Genomic DNA, 21,392 nt, shown 5'->3' on the forward strand with positions numbered 1-21,392 from the left:
GTATGTTTTTACCGAATAAAGTATTGTGAATGTTTGAAGTTGGGGGACCAGGACAGAGAGGCATCATAAGCTCTGCATGTCTTCTAAGGATAACAGTGTCAGGACGGGGAGGAATCCCGCTTTGGCTTCTTACTTATTTCTTGAACTAACCTAAAGACGCAGAATGGGAAGAGGATCTAATAAAAGAAAGGCTTTGAGAGCGGGAGCAGGTCCGCGCCAAAGACTTTGACCTGGAACAGACTTTATTGTTTTCTGCCAGTGTTCTGTATTGTAAAGTTTGGCTTCATAGTCCAAGATCACCTTGGGATTCATCCATGTGAAGTCCTTGCAAGCCTTGGGGTCGTGTGACAGCCCTACATATCAGATGCCCACCACATGCTTATGGGAGAAAATTACAGTAGTGTTGTACGAGAAAATTCAGACTAGGTGCAATGGGTATTGAAGACTGATCAAAACTGGCATGTTTAACCTCTATTTTCAACAAGGTCCCTCAACTGGGTCCCTCTAAATGTGAAAACTAGTACCCCGTCTTCAAAACCCTTCTCATTTTGGGGATATTGCAAAAAAGGAGTCATATTCTAACAGCAAGTATTTCTTGAAAGAATAATGCTTCAACAACTGGCAGTAAGCCTTTACGCCAAAATGTGCCAACGAATCGCTATACATGTTGAACAATTTACAATGCTGGACATCATTGAAAAAGGTTTAGGAGAGGTGTTGGCAATTCCTGATCTACCAGTGGCTTTCTACACCTTTGACCTCACCACAAAAACTGAGGAAACAGTGGGAGTATTTCACCTAACCATGATCTGATTCATCTCTTTTCTCAGTAGCAGATGGGTTCAGTGTGTGCATTGGTAAACACAAAAACAAAACTTGCCTTGTTTTCTTACAAAACTTGGAATCTCTCTAACATGAAATTCAAACCATAGTCCCGTAGTCGCCCCCAACTGCTCTGTCAATAGGGTTAAGTCAGCACCGGGACACTTGCATGAGTAGCCGTGCGCTTTACAAATCCCTATAACATACAACATAATGATCTAAAACAATGTCACTATACCGAAACCAATCAACTGACTATGACAATCAATCCTGTGTAGTTGTATAATCCATGTCCCCTTTTTTATTTTAGGGGCTGCTCTTTTTATAATTATACATTAGCAAAATCTATGTCTGTTCAGAATCAGGAGACTTGACGCAAAATAGGAATTTTATTAACTGCCACTGCCTTTTAATACACATGCATGATTGTTTTCCCAAATGTTTTAGAGGTGAGCGTCTCAAAAACATAAGCAACAAAAGCTGCAGGTATTACAGAATTGAATTGTAGGGTTCACAGCGAACAGCCCAACAACAACACTGCATCACCCCTCTTTCCTCCTGTGAACCCCCTTTGTTACACCATGTGCGGGCCTTGGCCATTTTTATTGTACCACACACTTGTCGTACCTGTGCCTGACGTGCGAAACATTAGAATTTGTATCATTTATGATTTTTTTTTAAATCGAATAAATAAGTTGAAGTGAATTACGATTGCGGATAACCATGGATTGACTGAAAGGGACAACAAAATAACAAGTCCTTGCTGTGATGAATGAACACCACCACAACTGATAAACGGACCTGAAAAGGTTGGATATACAGAGAAGTACACCAAGCAATACATTTGTTCCGGCATCCAGCAAAGATGCTTTTTGGCAGATGGATGCCTAGGTGCCAAAATGACATCCATGAATTTGGAAGGGAGATTTAAAGCATTCCACTGTTGCACCCAATCTCTACATATGGAGGTGTAGTTTGCACAGGCTTAGGTGCAGTACTCCGCCCTCTGGCTGCGACAGGAGATCTGCCTGATGTGGCAGCCAGATCGGAGGACAGACACTTATGGCCAGAAGTTCTGGGTAGCAGACTCTCCTCATCCAGTCTGGCGCCACCAAGATGATTTGGGCCCTATCCTTCTGCAATCTTTCACCCTAACCTGCTTGTTGCAGTACCACAGGAGGTAGTGTTGCCCATGAATACCTGCACCCGTTCCCCCTTGATGGGCAGGAGGAAGGCTTTTAGTGCAAAGCGAATCACCTGCAACTCGAGCAGATTGAGGTGGATCCCAGTCTGTGCTGGAGAACAGAGTCCTCTGATTTCCACCTCTCCTAGGTGGCCAACCCAACCCAGCCACATGTTCCCATCACAACGGTCAGCCATGGGTGGGGTGAGAAGTCTGCCACTGGTCCAATTGTTGTCTAGCAACCACCACCACTGATCTTTTACAATCTCCAAAGACACCTGGATGGAATCCGATAGGTTCCCTTGGTGTGGTGAGCCCACTGAGACTTCAGATTCCACAGCAGAAAACACACAAAATGAAAGGTCAAGGCACCCAAGACCTGCACTGGTACATGTATGGTTTTGTGAAGTATGGGCGATAATTGTAGTGCAAGAGCTGGGAACCTCACCTCCCTAGTTCCCTCAATTTTCGATGACCAAAAACACAAGATTCAGAAAGGCTCAGCACATACCCAAATGTTACAATTTCATTAGAAATATAACAGAAAGTCACTAGATCAATTCTCAGTATCAATTTCAGTTTCCTTCATGATCAGACAAAATAATCTCCCTAGAAAAAATCATTAGAAACTCCAATTGCTTTATGGAAAACTTGTTCTTCTTTTATTTTGTATTTGATAATGATACTTCATTCGATTATTTTAAAAACACAGTACAGAATCATAGCCATCATAGCCAGCCTATGAAATAGTCCTTCATCCTTCTTCTGCACTAGAAAATAACAGTCCCTGTTTCTATCTCGACATTTTTTCAATGGCTCCCTCGTCCACTAGAGCCTGGACTTCCCTTTGTAGTACAGACAAGTGTTCCTCCGGAAGTCACTGTGCTCTAGGTGGCATATGAGGAGTTGTGGACTGGAAATGTGCAGCACCATCATAGAAATGTGCAGCACCATCATAGAAATGTGCAGCACCATCATAGAAATGTGTACATTTATCTGTCCAATGTGATTCTTTGCCACCTGCGAAGGTATTAACTTATCCTGCCTCGACCGAGTGACAATGTTCCGGCAAGGGATTTGGGCGGAGTGGGGTGGGGTGTAGAGACTGGTGCATTGCCCCAGAGGATCTGGATGTTGTCGGCGAGATGACTGGCCTCTAACTCAAAAAAGATTGGGAGGTCCGTTGTTGTGGAGGCAGTCACTGGTGTTGCCTCTGCTGAATGCCCCTTTTGAGGCCCCCAATAGGGTGGCACTGTTGGGGGCACAGGTGTAAATCACTAAAAAAAGTGGAAGGAGTGCACTGCAGTTCTGCTTTCTTTGAAGTTCTCTAGGTCCAAATACACATATTTTATTAAATAGTATGTCCATCAGAGAGAAGAAGATTGTGGCTCTTATCCAGGAATGGCAGCAAAATAGCATACTGGTACTGACTGACCTACTGATACAGTAGATCTAATAATTTACTACATAGTGTCTTGACCATGTTGTATGATCTGAAGCAAATTGGAACAAAACTAATCAGGGGTAAAATTACACTCACCACGTCCCATAACACATGCGAGTAATGTCCTAAGAAGCAACTGGAGTTCACCGATCTGAGGGCTTTCTTTCCTAATGCCTCCATCAGTGTGGGTCCCTATCTGGGGGCTCGTAGTGAAAGAGTTAGATTGCAACCTGCTCACAGAAGCTTTCATCACAAGGGCTTTGGAAGTAGGGGGTTGGATGAGGAAAGATGGGTCTTCCAGAGCATGCCTGTGCTGTTTGGTAATTTCCTTATTCACATACAAATAATATACAGGTTTGGCCTAAGTGCTTGTTGGGGTATTTGTTAGGACCTTGTTGAATGGGAGAAGCGGCTCTGAAAAAGTCTGCTGAGGAGTCAGAACTTCTGTGAAAAGCGAGAACATTAATTTCAATGTCTATCAATGGATGGCAGTTGGAGGTCGAGGACTTCCACAGCCCTACAAATAGCAAAAGTTTCTGACTCTTCGGAGGAAGGGCAAGATGGAGAATTCAGGCCAGTGTCAAGAGATGCATCAAGGCCACCAGCATCTTGATGGTCCAAAAATAGATTTTCTTCCTCAAAGTTGGGAATCACCATCTCCGTCACCACCATCATAGGGTTCTGGAACTGAACAATGTGTTGGAAATGGCAACAATGTCCCATGGTACTGCATGGACAGTGTCTGCGGTCAAAGTGGGTGTACCTTTGATAAAGGTAATGGTGGATTCTCCGAGTCCAAAAGGCCATGTCCATCAGTGTCCATGACCATCCCATATCCTTCCTTCAGCATTCATGAGGCCAGCGCCAGCCCATGGGGAACCGGAAAGGATGCTGGGTCCGGGTGAGAAGTTGGGGCAGGCATAGTCCCAGGAATTGGCAAGGCCCCGGAACTGGTTCAAAAAGAATGTGTCCGCTTGCAGTAATCCGAATTGAGTATTCCTTGGATTCTCAGGACCCGAAGGCCTACCAGGGGAAGTCCGGTAGGTTCCAAATATTTGCAACATGGCCTATTTGAAGACTTTGACTTGATGCAGTGTGGCCGAAGACCCAGAAAATGTGAGTTGGATCAGCACGAGCTGAGGGACCGGCTACGTGGCATGGCACAAGATTGGGAGGCACACTATAATCCTCATGACTTTTCTTATTAGCAGGAAGGAGGAGAATAAAGTTCCGCATGACTATCCTTAACAGCAGGAAGGAGGAATGTCACATTTAATTTTGGAAAAAGGGGGTGGTGATGGACAGAGTTTCTGAATGATGCAGAATACTCTTACCAAGTCAAGAGATCATGGTTTTAATCCATCACCTATTTTTTAGCTCATTGCACCATCCCAGCTCAGAACCTGGCTATATGCAAATTAGTCTGTTCCTGTCCCAGTGCATGATGGGAACAGGGCAAACCAAACTACCAAGCCAATTCTTATACTGGGAAGGAGACAAGCTTCCGGGGACCGGTTTCTGGCATCACAGCCTTCGTCGGCCCAGCTTGCTTGAATCCTGATGGTGCAATGAGCAAGGGACTCACGTCTGAGTATACCCTCCCACACATAGTGTGGATAAAATCGATTTTGGAAAAAGGGGGTGGTGATGGACAGAGTTTCTGAATGATGCAGAATACTCTTACCAAGTCAAGAGATCATGGTTTTAATCCATCACCTATTTTTTAGCTCATTGCACCATCCCAGCTCAGAACCTGGCTATATGCAAATTAGTCTGTTCCTGTCCCAGTGCATGATGGGAACAGGGCAAACCAAACTACCAAGCCAATTCTTATACTGGGAAGGAGACAAGCTTCCGGGGACCGGTTTCTGGCATCACAGCCTTCGTCGGCCCGGCTTGCTTGAATCCTGATGGTGCAATGAGCAAGGGACTCACGTCTGAGTATACCCTCCCACACATAGTGTGGATAAAATCGATTTTGGAAAAAGGGGGTGGTGATGGACAGAGTTTCTGAATGATGCAGAATACTCTTACCAAGTCAAGAGATCATGGTTTTAATCCATCACCTATTTTTTAGCTCATTGCACCATCCCAGCTCAGAACCTGGCTATATGCAAATTAGTCTGTTCCTGTCCCAGTGCATGATGGGAACAGGGCAAACCAAACTACCAAGCCAATTCTTATACTGGGAAGGAGACAAGCTTCCGGGGACCGGTTTCTGGCATCACAGCCTTCGTCGGCCCGGCTTGCTTGAATCCTGATGGTGCAATGAGCAAGGGACTCACGTCTGAGTATACCCTCCCACACATAGTGTGGATAAAATCGATTTTGGAAAAAGGGGGTGGTGATGGACAGAGTTTCTGAATGATGCAGAATACTCTTACCAAGTCAAGAGATCATGGTTTTAATCCATCACCTATTTTTTAGCTCATTGCACCATCCCAGCTCAGAACCTGGCTATATGCAAATTAGTCTGTTCCTGTCCCAGTGCATGATGGGAACAGGGCAAACCAAACTACCAAGCCAATTCTTATACTGGGAAGGAGACAAGCTTCCGGGGACCGGTTTCTGGCATCACAGCCTTCGTCGGCCCGGCTTGCTTGAATCCTGATGGTGCAATGAGCAAGGGACTCACGTCTGAGTATACCCACCCACACATAGTGTGGATAAAATCGATTTTGGAAAAAGGGGGTGGTGATGGACAGAGTTTCTGAATGATGCAGAATACTCTTACCAAGTCAAGAGATCATGGTTTTAATCCATCACCTATTTTTTAGCTCATTGCACCATCCCAGCTCAGAACCTGGCTATATGCAAATTAGTCTGTTCCTGTCCCAGTGCATGATGGGAACAGGGCAAACCAAACTACCAAGCCAATTCTTATACTGGGAAGGAGACAAGCTTCCGGGGACCGGTTTCTGGCATCACAGCCTTCGTCGGCCCGGCTTGCTTGAATCCTGATGGTGCAATGAGCAAGGGACTCACGTCTCAGTATACCCTCCCACACATAGTGTGGATAAAATCGATTATGGAAAAAGGGGGTGGTGATGGACAGAGTTTCTGAATGATGCAGAATACTCTTACCAAGTCAAGAGATCATGGTTTTAATCCATCACCTATTTTTTAGCTCATTGCACCATCCCAGCTCAGAACCTGGCTATAGGCAAATTAGTCTGTTCCTGTCCCAGTGCATGATGGGAACAGGGCAAACCAAACTACCAAGCCAATTCTTATACTGGGAAGGAGACAAGCTTCCGGGGACCGGTTTCTGGCATCACAGCCTTCGTCGGACCGGCTTGCTTGAATCCTGATGGTGCAATGAGCAAGGGACTCACGTCTGAGTATACCCTCCCACACATAGTGTGGATAAAATCGATTTTGGAAAAAGGGGGTGGTGATGGACAGAGTTTCTGAATGATGCAGAATACTCTTACCAAGTCAAGAGATCATGGTTTTAATCCATCACCTATTTTTTAGCTCATTGCACCATCCCAGCTCAGAACCTGGCTATATGCAAATTAGTCTGTTCCTGTCCCAGTGCATGATGGGAACAGGGCAAACCAAACTACCAAGCCAATTCTTATACTGGGAAGGAGACAAGCTTCCGGGGACCGGTTTCTGGCATCACAGCCTTCGTCGGCCCGGCTTGCTTGAATCCTGATGGTGCAATGAGCAAGGGACTCACGTCTGAGTATACCCTCCCACACATAGTGTGGATAAAATCGATTTTGGAAAAAGGGGGTGGTGATGGACAGAGTTTCTGAATGATGCAGAATACTCTTACCAAGTCAAGAGATCATGGTTTTAATCCATCACCTATTTTTTAGCTCATTGCACCATCCCAGCTCAGAACCTGGCTATATGCAAATTAGTCTGTTCCTGTCCCAGTGCATGATGGGAACAGGGCAAACCAAACTACCAAGCCAATTCTTATACTGGGAAGGAGACAAGCTTCCGGGGACCGGTTTCTGGCATCACAGCCTTCGTCGGCCCGGCTTGCTTGAATCCTGATGGTGCAATGAGCAAGGGACTCACGTCTGAGTATACCCTCCCACACATAGTGTGGATAAAATCGATTTTGGAAAAAGGGGGTGGTGATGGACAGAGTTTCTGAATGATGCAGAATACTCTTACCAAGTCAAGAGATCATGGTTTTAATCCATCACCTATTTTTTAGCTCATTGCACCATCCCAGCTCAGAACCTGGCTATATGCAAATTAGTCTGTTCCTGTCCCAGTGCATGATGGGAACAGGGCAAACCAAACTACCAAGCCAATTCTTATACTGGGAAGGAGACAAGCTTCCGGGGACCGGTTTCTGGCATCACAGCCTTCGTCGGCCCGGCTTGCTTGAATCCTGATGGTGCAATGAGCAAGGGACTCACGTCTGAGTATACCCTCCCACACATAGTGTGGATAAAATCGATTTTGGAAAAAGGGGGTGGTGATGGACAGAGTTTCTGAATGATGCAGAATACTCTTACCAAGTCAAGAGATCATGGTTTTAATCCATCACCTATTTTTTAGCTCATTGCACCATCCCAGCTCAGAACCTGGCTATATGCAAATTAGTCTGTTCCTGTCCCAGTGCATGATGGGAACAGGGCAAACCAAACTACCAAGCCAATTCTTATACTGGGAAGGAGACAAGCTTCCGGGGACCGGTTTCTGGCATCACAGCCTTCGTCGGCCCGGCTTGCTTGAATCCTGATGGTGCAATGAGCAAGGGACTCACGTCTGAGTATACCCACCCACACATAGTGTGGATAAAATCGATTTTGGAAAAAGGGGGTGGTGATGGACAGAGTTTCTGAATGATGCAGAATACTCTTACCAAGTCAAGAGATCATGGTTTTAATCCATCACCTATTTTTTAGCTCATTGCACCATCCCAGCTCAGAACCTGGCTATATGCAAATTAGTCTGTTCCTGTCCCAGTGCATGATGGGAACAGGGCAAACCAAACTACCAAGCCAATTCTTATACTGGGAAGGAGACAAGCTTCCGGGGACCGGTTTCTGGCATCACAGCCTTCGTCGGCCCGGCTTGCTTGAATCCTGATGGTGCAATGAGCAAGGGACTCACGTCTCAGTATACCCTCCCACACATAGTGTGGATAAAATCGATTATGGAAAAAGGGGGTGGTGATGGACAGAGTTTCTGAATGATGCAGAATACTCTTACCAAGTCAAGAGATCATGGTTTTAATCCATCACCTATTTTTTAGCTCATTGCACCATCCCAGCTCAGAACCTGGCTATATGCAAATTAGTCTGTTCCTGTCCCAGTGCATGATGGGAACAGGGCAAACCAAACTACCAAGCCAATTCTTATACTGGGAAGGAGACAAGCTTCCGGGGACCGGTTTCTGGCATCACAGCCTTCGTCGGCCCGGCTTGCTTGAATCCTGATGATGCAATGAGCAAGGGACTCACGTCTGAGTATACCCTCCCACACATAGTGTGGATAAAATCGATTTTGGAAAAAGGGGGTGGTGATGGACAGAGTTTCTGAATGATGCAGAATACTCTTACCAAGTCAAGAGATCATGGTTTTAATCCATCACCTATTTTTTAGCTCATTGCACCATCCCAGCTCAGAACCTGGCTATATGCAAATTAGTCTGTTCCTGTCCCAGTGCATGATGGGAACAGGGCAAACCAAACTACCAAGCCAATTCTTATACTGGGAAGGAGACAAGCTTCCGGGGACCGGTTTCTGGCATCACAGCCTTCGTCGGCCCGGCTTGCTTGAATCCTGATGGTGCAATGAGCAAGGGACTCACGTCTGAGTATACCCTCCCACACATAGTGTGGATAAAATCGATTTAGGATTCAAGCAAACCGGGCCGAAGAAGGCTGTGATGCCAGAAACCGGTCCCCGGGAGCTTGTTTCCTTCCCAGTATAAGAATTGGCTTGGTAGTTTGGTTTGCCCTGTTCCCATCATGCACTGGGACAGGAACAGACTAATTTGCATATAGCCAGGTTCTGAGCTGGGATGGTGCAGTGAGCTAAAAAACGGTGATGGATTAAAACCATGATCTCTTGACTTGGTAAGAGTATTCTGCATCATTCAGAAACTCTGTCCATCACCACCCCCTTTTCCAAAATCGGTTTTATCCACACTATGTGTGGGAGGGTATACTCAGACGTGAGTCCCTTGCTCATTGCACCATCAGGATTCAAGCAAACCGGGCCGAAGAAGGCTGTGATGCCAGAAACCGGTCCCCGGGAGCTTGTTTCCTTCCCAGTATAAGAATTGGCTTGGTAGTTTGGTTTGCCCTGTTCCCATCATGCACTGGGACAGGAACAGACTAATTTGCATATAGCCAGGTTCTGAGCTGGGATGGTGCAGTGAGCTAAAAAACGGTGATGGATTAAAACCATGATCTTTGACTTGGTAAGAGTATTCTGCATCATTCAGAAACTCTGTCCATCACCACCCCCTTTTCCAAAATCGGAATGTCACATTTAGACTTCTTATGTTTTTTTCTTGGATTTTGATTTATTTGATGACTTGGAATTGGATGAAGACCTCTCTCGAAAACGGCCTTGAGTGCAAGTACACGTTTGTATCCTTGACTTAAAGCGAGATCTACCCTTATTCACTTTGAAGGTGTTCAACATTGTAGAGCTTGCTTGGATGGGTTGAGCTTCATCCTAGCATAGCTGTCACAAAACGTTGAGCTGTTTGAGAAACCCAAACACCAGAGACATACCTGGTGGGGTTCTGTCCCAAACATCTGCTAATGGCACTCCTTGAAGGTTGGAAGGCTGTAGTTTTAGGTGAAGGCATGTCCTTTACACAATGTAAAAGGTTTGACAAGATAAGTTCTCTTAAATTACAGAAAACCTGGGAGCGAGCTCTTAATTCGCATTCATAGGCAAAGAAAGAAAGGAACTGACATCAGACTAAAGGGGTAGAGGCTATATATGCATCCAGGGTCATTTCCATGTCAGGACAGAGCCGACACGGAGTCACAAGACGCCACCTACCAACTTGAGAGGCAAATTGCTGAGAAAAATCTCAGGATCATGTCTAGCGCTTGGGGATTCACAAGATGAGGAATCTACAGTTGGAATTATCCATCATAAATGACTAATTTCAGATTTTTTTTATAAACTCTGTTTTAAGATGCAACCATATACAGCCATAAGATATACAGCTAATGCTTTTCCAGTTTTATATGTTATAAAAACAAAAATGTGTACAACATACATTTAAAATTTTTTTTATATTAAAATAGGTTGACAGTCGTAAAGTGATATCTGTTTTGATTGCATCAGCTTCTTTTTGTATTCAAATCTATTTTATTTTAAACACAGCGATAAGCCTACAACCTCGTATCGAGGCCGGCCGCGTGAAATGCAGTTCTTTGAGTGTGGCGCCAGAGCGGCCGGGAGAACAAACATTAACACAGCGCCTTGCCTACAACCCTCCCTGGAGGGCCGGCCGCACGGCTAGCAGGTGCAGTGTCGTAGCGTTTGCGGCAGGCAGGAGGTTATCCGCTTTGGAAAGTAGGATATGTAAAGGGCAGAAGGCCCATCTGTCTCTAACTGCCCAACGGGGCGTAACCGTCTCTAAGAGAAACAAGTGCCATAGTGGCAAGTAGGAAGAAAGAGAGTAGGAAAGACAGAGAATCCTAAGTGGGGACAGAGAGGGGGGGGGAGCAAAATGTCAGGCATAGGCGGTATGGCGGAGGGCAGCTGGTGCGGGGGCGCGCGTGACTGTGGTCGCAGTGGTGTTGCGTTTGGAGGTCAAGGGTGCAGCCTGGCCGGGTCACTAGGGACAAGCGCGTCTTCGAAGAGGTGCAGAGTGCGGAGCCTAGTGGGCATGTATCGCGCATATTCCATAGAGCAGAGGTGTCGCACTAAAGGTTCCCATACCGCCGTAAAGCGCGTAGCCTGCGCCTGCAGCCGCGCTGTTAGGAGCTCCATCGCAAGGACCTGCCAAAGGCGCACAAACCATGAAGCTATAGGTGGCGCCTCCATCCGCTTCCAGTACACTGCAATGAGCTGATCGCCAGGGATGGTGTTAGCTGGCCATTCACCCTGATCCTGGCTTGTGGTCCCAGATATGGGGCCATGGCGCGCGCTATCATCTTGGGGCCAAGGCCCATCTTCCGGAGGACCTCCTGTAAGAAGGACCAGTCCACCCGGTCGAAAGCCTTCTCTGCATCGAGCGAGAGAAGGCACGCGGGGATATCCCAGTGTCGCGCCTTGCCCACCAGGTGGGCCAGCCTGCGCACGTTATCGGCCCCCTGACGGTCTCGGATGAACCCCACTTGGTCCGGGTTTACCAACCCCGGCATGTATGGGTCTAGTCGTTTGGCCAGGATCTTGGTGTAAATCTTCAGGTCGGTGTTCAAGAGGGCGATAGGCCGATAGGAGGCACACAGTGCAGGGTCTTTCCCTGGCTTTGGTATTAGTGCGATCTCCGCCATTCCCATGTCAGAGGACGGCCCCACCTCGTCTGAGAAGGAGCTGTATAGTCTCAGCAGCTGAGGGCGTAGCTGGGCTTGGAAGACTCGGTAGAAGGATAACGGCAAGCCGTCAGGTCCCGGGGTTTTCCCCACGGGAAGGTCTTTGAGAGCCAAAGAAATCTCGTCTTCTAGTATGGGCTCTTCCAGCTCCGCTGTTTGGGGCGGCGTCAGGGGGGTCCCCTCGAAGCCAGCGAGGACAGACGCCCGCGCCTCCGCCGAGGTAGGTTCCTCCGCGTACAGGGAGGTGTAGTATGCCACAAAGGCGTCCTGTTTGGCTCGCTCGGTGACAGCACATGTGCCATCATGATGCCGTATAGTAGCTATATGAGCTCTGGCTGCCCGTGCCCTCAGCCGACCCGCCAGCAGTCGCCCCACTTTATCCCCCCCTTCGTAGTATTTTTGTTTCAACGCAAGAAGGGAATGCTCAGCCTTATTAGTGCGTATGAGGCGAAGCTGTCCCCTGAGATTGGCCAGCTTCCTCCTGGATGCCAGCGAGGGTCGCTCTCTGTCCTGTGCTTCCGCCTGCTTGATCTCGCTTGCCAACTCAGCCTCCAGTTTGTATGCCGCTCTTCTCCTCGCGATCGCCAGGGAGGTGATGTGCCCCCGTATGGTGGCCTTAAAGGCATCCCACACCACCTGAAATGGTGTCTCCGGAATGTCATTGAGGGCGAAGTACGAGTCTATGGCTTCCCGAATGCTGTCAACGTCTTCCGGGTCCCGAAGGATACTCGGCGGAAGAGTCCAGCGTCGTTCTCGAGGGGCGCACGCCATCGGGTCCTGCAGCTGCAGTTCCACATGTGCGTGATCCGATATCGAGATATCAGAGACAGTGACCTTCAGTATGTCTCGCGCCAGGTCAAGAGATGTGAATATGTAGTCAATGCGCGAGTACGTTCGGTGGGAATGCGAGTAGAAAGTATAGTCCCTGGTTCCAGGGTTGTGGTATTTCCACGCATCCACCAGCCCTAAGTCCGTAATCTGGTCTTTCAGTGCAGCCGACATTGCACCCGCACCGCTAAAGGCTGTGTCCCCACGATCTACCTCAGGGTCCCACACTAAATTGAAGTCCCCGCCTAAGATTGTGCGCGGCGCGTCAGACTGAAACTGTTCCCGTAGAAGTGTCTGGAGAAACTTATCTTGCGACTGGTTAGGTGCATATACATTGCCAAGGGTGTACTGCGTTCCTCCCATCTGTACCGTGGCCCGGAGGAAGCGTCCGTCCCCACTCTTGTAGGGCTTTGTGGGTCCCCGTCTAATGCCAGCCCTGCATAAAATAGCCACCCCCGCCGTTTTAGTGTCAGCTGATGCCCAAAACTGCGTGGGGTACCTGGGGTGTGTCATGCGTCCAGTGTCTCCCCTCAGGAGGTGCGTCTCCTGAAGAAAGACAATGTCAGGGGAGTGCAGTAGGAGGTAGCGCCACACCTGGTTCCGCTTGTTGGGGGAGTTAAGTCCTTTGACAATAAGGGTCAAGAGTTTGAGAGGTGTGGGGATAGTCACCGCCATGGTACTAAGGGGAAAAAGGCCGCCACAACACTCAGCATCCCCCACCCCATCAGACAAGGGGGGTGCGCCTTCCCCGTCCACCGCAAACTCGCTAGCACCCCCAGCAGCCCCCAAGTCGTCACAACACGCAACTGGAGAGAAGGCCAGAGGAAGGGAAAGGTCGAGCAAGAAGTAGGAAGAATAGAGCAGGCAAGAAAGAGAAGAACACAGAAGAGGAATAGAACCACAACAGGCCAACGTGGCCGTATTACAATGTCCCAGGTTCCGGGCATCCTCTACCCAAGGGTTTGAATGTCACTTCCTAAGGGACAAAGTGGGGGGTGTTCTTGTCCGAGAAATCAGTCTCAGGCTCTTCGAGGTCCGTCAACCCCGCTGCTCGGGGTTGTTTCGGGGGTAAATAGCGTGGAGGTAGTGCAGGGGGGGTCTTACCATGGTAGGCGGTTCAGCAGTGCTAGGCCCCAACCCGCAAGACACCCCACTCGGGGCACTCGGTTGCCAATAGCGAGCTTCAGTGTCGCCCACCGGAGAACAGCTGTGTGCCACCGCCATCTAGGATAGTCACTGTCCCATCGAAGACCCTGTGCGGCCTTCCTCCGCGCCTCGGCAGTTCACCTCAGAGGTATAAAGCAATGATGAGGGCGGGAGCAGTCACGGAGTGCGGGGCTCTAAGGGTTGGTCCTCACCGTCGCGTTCAAGGGAGCGGATGTGCTCAATGATGTCCTGTTTTGCCTGAGACATGGAGCCTGCGTCCATCGGGGGGGATCGGCGGCGTCGAGGCACCGTGGTCCACTCTGGCCGGGCCGGGGGCCTCTCCGGGCGGTTGTTGTGAGCGGGACTACGTTCCGGGGATTCCGAGAGCTTAAGCAGCTGCGCGGCCTCGTTGTAGGAGCGGAGAGCTTTGCGTTTACCTTCCCAGCGAAAGATGAGAGCGAAGGGATGTCCCCACTGATAGGGGATCTCGAGGGCCCTCAGCTTCTCCGTCACCGGGCGAAAGACCCTCCGTCTGTGTAACGTATTAGGGGCCAAGTCCTGGAATATTTGAATCTTGTGAGCGCCGTATCGTAGGTCTTGCTTGTCTCTTGCCGCTTTCAATATGGCCTCCTTTTCTGTGAAATAGTGTACTCGGGTGATGAGGTCTGGGAGGAGGCCCGTCTTGCCTCCCGCTCCGAAGATTCGGTGAGCCCGGTCCAAAAGCGGCAGGGGGGCCTCCTTGTCGCCCCTCACCTCGTGCAGGAGCCGCGCCACGTAGGCCATAGTGTCCGTCCCTTCTTCTCCGAGTGGCACACCCCGGACGCGGAGGTTGTTGCGGCGTCCCCTATTTTCGAGGTCCTCCTGTTTGATCTGGAGTTCGATATTCTGCTCCTCCAAGGTTGCCACCCTTTGCCACAGTTGTTCTAAGTCTTCGGTGCGTGTGTCCATCAGTTTCTCGAGACCGTCGACTCTGTCCCCCAGCTCTGTCACATCCCACATCCGTACGCAGTTCTTTGACGCATGACTGCACCTCCGACCGTAAGGACCCAATTTCAGACTTCAGGTCCGCCATGAAAGAGGACATGAAGGCCTGCGTCACCGGCGGGGATTCAGCGGCCGTTGGTGGCACTTCTTCGGCCGATGCCGATGCTCCTGCTTTTCACCACATGGCAACCACCGAGGTGCCCTTTGAAGCCGTCGTCTGATCCGTCCTGCCTCCTCTCCCGCGAGTCATGATCCGTCGTGAGCGTGGCACCCACCCACTCAACGCGTCGCTCGTTGTCTTTAGCCCGGCACCCCCCTGGTGCTGTAGAAGCGTGGCTGAGGGGCAGGACCCCACCGATCCACCTCTCTCGTGATAAGCGCCTTCTTCCACGCCGTTCTCTGCCTCCCAGCTGATGGGACACGGAAGCCCCCCCTTTCAGGGGGTCGCAGGGTAATCGCAGTGGCAGCAGTCGATGGACTGGGGGGCAGGTCTCTCTTCGGACTCACGCAGTGTCTCTCACCCTCCTCGCCAGCAACTGTGCCCCCCAGAGGCTGCCGCCGTGTGGGTCACTTACCACCTCGGTCGCCCTCCCTCGCTGGGTCTCCGGTCCCACTGAAAGAAGTGGGGTCACTCACGGGTGCAGGGGGTCTCTCGATCCTGCCTCAGGTCGGGCCTACAGGCCGCAGGGGTTATAACCTCCAATAGATGGCGCAGGCCGGTCGGGCAGCCACTCGTGAAGCCCCCACCAGCAGGGGGGGGGGGGCGCAGGCCACACGCTCACTCAGCACCGGCCAGCGAGCGAACAGAAAAGGCCCAAACCGCCTCTATGGCAAGCCAGGCAGCAGCAGGCGCTCGGGGGGTAGATCAGGTGCCAGGGGGTCGGGGGTCAAGGTCCACTCCAATGCTCCTGCAGGGCCGCCGCCGCCGGGTGCTCTCCGTTAGTCCCCACAGCCCGCCGGGGTGAGCGCCCCAGACACTGGCGCCAGTGAGAAAGGGCGATATGGCCGGTGCGTCTCCGCTCAGGAGGACAAAATGGCGGGCCGCTCTTCTAGCGCGCCAACCCCCAGTGTAGCAGCGCAGGGCGCCTTCACGGCTTGAAGCGGCGGGGCAGCAAGGGTCCTCCGGGCACAGTTCAGCAGGAAAGCCCCCCAGCGACTCCACAGACGCTCCCTCGGAGAGGCAGCTAGGCTCCAGGACCCTCTAGAAGATGGAGGGGTACTCACTGTTTGTAGGGGGCACTCGTCCCTGCCCCAGGCCTCAGAGAAGTCGCCACCAGCAGGGCAGGCCACACGCTCTCACAGCGCCAGTCCAGTGAGCGTCTCTACGGCCAGCGCCCGAGAGACGGCGCGAGTGCTGGGGGGGTCGGGGTCCAAGGCCTGCACCGAAGATCCCGCAGGGTCGCCTCCGCCGGGCACACGCCGGTGCCTCCCGGCCCGGAGTACAAGATGGCGGGCGACTCCCCCAGCGCGCCAATTTGCAGCGCCGCAGATCAAGGCACCACCCCGGCGCCTGGCAGCGAGGATCAGCAGTTACAGGGGTCCTGCCGGGTGTGTGTCTCCAGGGTAGCCTCCCCGGTGTCAGGAGTTCCACAGTCGCGTGGCCGGGTTCCGGTACACCTCCAGTGCGGCCCCGCCGCTGCTGCAGAGCCGGGACCTCTCGCAGGGTCAGCCGCCGGGAAGAGAGCACCTCCCCGTCCGGCGGTCGCTCTATCGACGGCAGTGCCGCCTCCGCCGCATGCAGGGTCCGCGATCAGCAACCCCAGCCGGAGTCCGCCTCAGTGCGGCCGGGGCTATCGCCAAGGTTCCCCTCCCTCAAGGAAGCGAGGCCGGGACGCGGCGGGAAGATGGCCGGGGTGCTCCGTCAGCCGGGTCGTGAAGCCGGCAGTCACCCCTTGCAGCAGCCTCCGCCGGGAAGCGGCCATGAAACGAGCCTCTACTCGCTCAGGAGCCTCGCGGGAGATCGGGGACACCAAAGGGCCCCCCGAAGAACGCTGTTAAATCCTTATTACAGCAGCGGGGCGACGGAGCTCGCCTGAGATGCGACCGTTCACATCGCCGCCGAAGCCACGCCCCTCATCAGCTTCTTTTTAAACCCTAATAACAAATAAAACCGTGACTTTATTTGATACAGGTATAATATAGCAGATTCTTCAACGTAGACAAGTGAAAAGCCATACTTGTGGAATGATTACTTTCCCGTTGTATATAACATTTTAACTCTTTTGGGAGATTCTTTGGGGAGATTCACAAAAGTATTTTCCTGATCTCCGATTCCTCAGCCAATGGACAAAAACACTTTACCACACTTCAGCAATATTTTTGTTAATTCAGAACCCCTGTGTGCAGATATGTGTAACATGCATTGTCACTTTCAATAGTAATAACAGTACTATATAAAATTTCAAACAAGTATGAAAAACACCTGGAAACATTTCTGGATACAGTTTTTTTAATAAGAACATTTTATCTGGATACGGTTTTAAGGCACAGGGGGTATTGTAAATAGTTTCTAAAACTCATTCACAGCTTGATAGAAGCACAAGATTTAAACTTTATGTTTACTTACTGACATTAGACCGCCAACAAGATCATTTGTGTGTGGATCTTCATCTTTCGTGCCAAGTTGTGGGGAGTACAATTCAGCAGTTCTTAGAATCTCCAGTACTCGATCTAGAGCTTCTGCAACAGGCATCGGACTGCTTTCTTGTGCCGTGTTTATTATATTTATCACCTGGGTTAAAAAAGATTTTTTCTATGGTCAAATGGGATTCTGAAAATAAGTGAATATTAAACAAACCAGCTACACCAATTCACTACAAGGTTACTAAATTACAAACAGCAATTATGTGATTCTAGTACTACAGAAACCGTGCTTTAATAGTCCTGTTAGGTGAGCAGATTGGTCCACGGAGAAGCATGCATACACTACTTATATTGATCAAAAAGATAAACTGGGAAAGGGTCACTTCACAAAAAGAAAACACTGCTAATTTGTTGTATAAGCCATGTCTGTCTCTGAGAACCACTATAAGTTGGTGTTGAAGACCAGAATAACATTTAGTTTTAAAGTGTACATAACCTAATGGGCCCAAAACAACAAATCCTCCTCAAATCATTCTTATGCGATAACACCGTATAAGGCTGTGCCATAGCCACAACAAAATAAAGCCTCCAGTTTCAGCCAGATTGGCTAAAAAGACCACATAAAACATCACTAACACCCACACCTTACTAGACAGACCACTTGTATATACTTTTTGAAATCCTCACTTAAGCACTGCCTTCCCATGCAAACTCAGAAGATGAAATGAAGACCACTGGAGATACCAAAAATATTTACAAAAACCCATAAAATTCATGAATACTTTTGTGAAGATACAATAGGAGCCTACAGGAGACGCTTCAACTACTACAAACATTTTAAAAGGTCATAACCAGCCTAAAAGGTATGCTCCACCGCACCTCAGCTAAGCAATCTAAGAGAGCTGCCAATGAGTTCAAACCGGCAAGAAACATGCAGTTAGTTCAACAATGACAAACAATGTGCAGTTCTCTTGGGTGTCCTGTGCTATGGACAAACGTGTATATATATATATGTTTCCAGATACTGTACACTTAGAATATAATAAAACGTGCTTTGGATGTGGATGTGCCCCTTGTAAAGTAGGGTATGTTTTCGTCTGGGGCACCACTTGCTTCAATTATCAAATATGTGCCACAACAAGCTACCTCAAGAGAGATGGAAAATGTAAAGCACCCAAAAAGTGGGTTACATTTTAATTTATGGAAATGGGCACTTTGGACGGGTACAGATGATCCAAAATTCCCTTGATCAGCTCCCATTATAAGAGATGCTGTTATATACCTCTCAGGGGTGGTGCTGGTCACATGTCAGGTTGGACCAGAGGTCCCTTTAGCAAATCTAGAACACAAACACACATTTCTACAGCTAAAACCCATCACAATAAGCTCCACATCTGCTCTTTAAAGGTGGGGTGATCTCTCACTCATGGGTAATCAAGTCAAGTCATATATGTAATATGTGGACAGCTTCATACAAAGACTCTCACAAATAAACAAAGCAAAAATACGATATTTACCATCTTACATTACAGATTATGTACATATTCTGACAATTAATTATGGCATCAGACTACTGATAGAGTAAAATATTTCAAAACCACAGTGCATGACACTAACGATTTAGACACAAAAACCTGTATGTGCACATTGCACACAATAGACGCAGTGATACAAGTGAAGTAACAGCACAGTAAAAGTGTGTTCTAAAGAGTTAGAAAATACATTGCTACATAGTTATAACACTTATTAATAGACTTTATAACAATATTACTAACTAAATGATTTTTATCATTCACATACTGATAAAAACTAGAGAATTTAATGATGGGGCCTAACAGTTTTATTGCCTATTATTGCAAATGCATTATAAATAGATTGTGGTGCAATTGTGAGATAAAATTAGCTAGGGAGTTGAAACTTACAGCAGTGGTAGTAGAGACATAAATATTTTTTTAAAATGTAAAAACGATTTTAGTAAAATTATTTTTAAGAATAATTTACAAGTATGGATGTTGAAAAATTGTGGCAGTACATCATAGCTAACACTAATCAATGTATTGTAATAACACACTGGTGAAACATTTAGTATTTTTTTAAACTAAATTACGATACATTATATATGATTCCAATTAAACTTAATTCAATTATAACTGATGTATGCATTTTAAGCTTTAAAAGTGTGCTTTCTTGAGCTACAGTTTTCCCTTAGCATGCATATTTCATTGACATTTTGCAAATGTTGCTTTCTTTGCTTTGTGCATGTGTCAGTATACATACAAAGGAAATTCTTTCAAAGTTCATGGTGAAATGGTTCTGTGGGAAAATCAATTCTCACCTGATGCCATAGTCTGTTACATTATATATTTCCTACAGTTGACAAACCCATGAGTAAAGAAAGCTAAGTTGTTCACATGAAGTGCTTGGGAAAGACTGCAGGAGTAACTAGATGTATTTTGTGACTACATACGTAAACTAATCATACAATGGACTAACTAGTGGAGTGACACCACGTCATTATCATTAAAATAAGAAACCCCAAGGCAAGGCATTGCTATTATTATTCTTTGGGACAATGCATTGTTTTATTTCCTTTCATTGTGAGAGAATGGAACTCTTTCCATATGATTTTATAATCATTCTTTAATCCTATCTTGGACTGCCTTTTTGATAATGATGCAGCATTCATGCAGTACACCTGGAATCCTTCTTTGTCCAACTAATTGATTTGTGTTTCTATTATCTTTTTGCCAATGCTCATAGGCTCCCCCTTAGAGAACTTTAAAATGTATTATTTCACCCCTTCTTAGATAGGACTGAACTATACTTCTGCCTGTAATGGTGGTAGAAGCCTATAATCTCAAATCTGATGTTTGTTTTAAACCAACTTCCTTGGATTTGAACTTCTGACTAAATGGGTGGTCTGGTACTACAGCCTTTAACGTTCTTAATGATAAGCTTCAGAAATTGCTTATTTGTATTAATTTTTTAACTTTAATACAGTAACTATCTAAATTGCCCGAGTCTATTATTATATCCTGATGTTCTTTATTTGAAATTTCACTGAATTACTTGCTTAATCTAAATGCATAGTATGGAGAATCAGAAAATCTTTTCATAATATCAAGTTCTGCTTCTTCTATTCTATGTCGCAATAGGAGAGCTTCTAATTTGTATCTTTCTGGTTAGACTTAATTTCTTTAAGAGACTGTGTCTCCCAATTGCGATACTTTATTTTTACAGTATGTTCTGAGAGTAGAGTATTTGAACCTTATTTCAAACTCGTGAGTTATTCACCAATTAATGGTCCTCATTCAGTGGCTAATATTGTATTTTGGACTTTCTAATTCCCACCCCTTCTATCGGTGGAGAAAGATCCATCAAAGAACCATATGTCTCTGTGGTAAAGGCAATGTTGTAATCTGTATAGCTGTAGAGGGCCCAGTATAGTAAGCGGGATAGATGAATAAGTAGTGACTTGAAAGTTTAACTTGAACTATTTATACCGCTTACACTGGATCACTACTTTATTTATCGATTATCTTCATTAGTTTTTATTTATCCTGATCAAATAGTGCATTAACGTTTATTTACTCTAAATCACAAATACATCAAAATGAATTAGTATGAGTCCTAATCTAGTGTGCTCCATAATTGAAATTACCTTATGTACCACGTGGTGGTAAATATTGCTATAGTTATGCAAAAACCAAGCCTTGCTTATGTGACTTGTAGGAACTGTATGATAGTACACGTACAGGAGTTATACTCTTGTTCCGTTTACATGCATATTTCTAAGAAATGCAATCAAGTAAACCTTTACAATTTTCGTATGGATATTTGCAATTATTATATGGGATATTCTTGAAAAATGCGTAAAAAACTCAGCTGTCAACAATTCAGTAATCTCACTTAAAAACAG

General features: G+C 47.5%; 1 protein-coding gene across 2 annotated transcripts in view; it reads right to left on the minus strand.

Annotated features, from left to right (window-relative positions):
* Positions 1-21,392, minus strand: part of PDE8A (phosphodiesterase 8A) — a 2,294,608-nt gene that overhangs the window by 376,530 nt on the left and 1,896,686 nt on the right. For both annotated transcript variants that reach the window (XM_078684749.1, XM_078684748.1), the window contains exon 14: positions 17,457-17,621. In XM_078684749.1, the coding sequence (XP_078540875.1) occupies positions 17,457-17,621 (165 nt within the window). The remainder of the gene's footprint in view (positions 1-17,456; positions 17,622-21,392) is intronic.

This window comes from Lissotriton helveticus, chromosome 3_2, assembly GCF_964261635.1.
Source record: "Lissotriton helveticus chromosome 3_2, aLisHel1.1, whole genome shotgun sequence".
NCBI classification, from domain to species: Eukaryota; Metazoa; Chordata; class Amphibia; order Caudata; family Salamandridae; genus Lissotriton; species Lissotriton helveticus.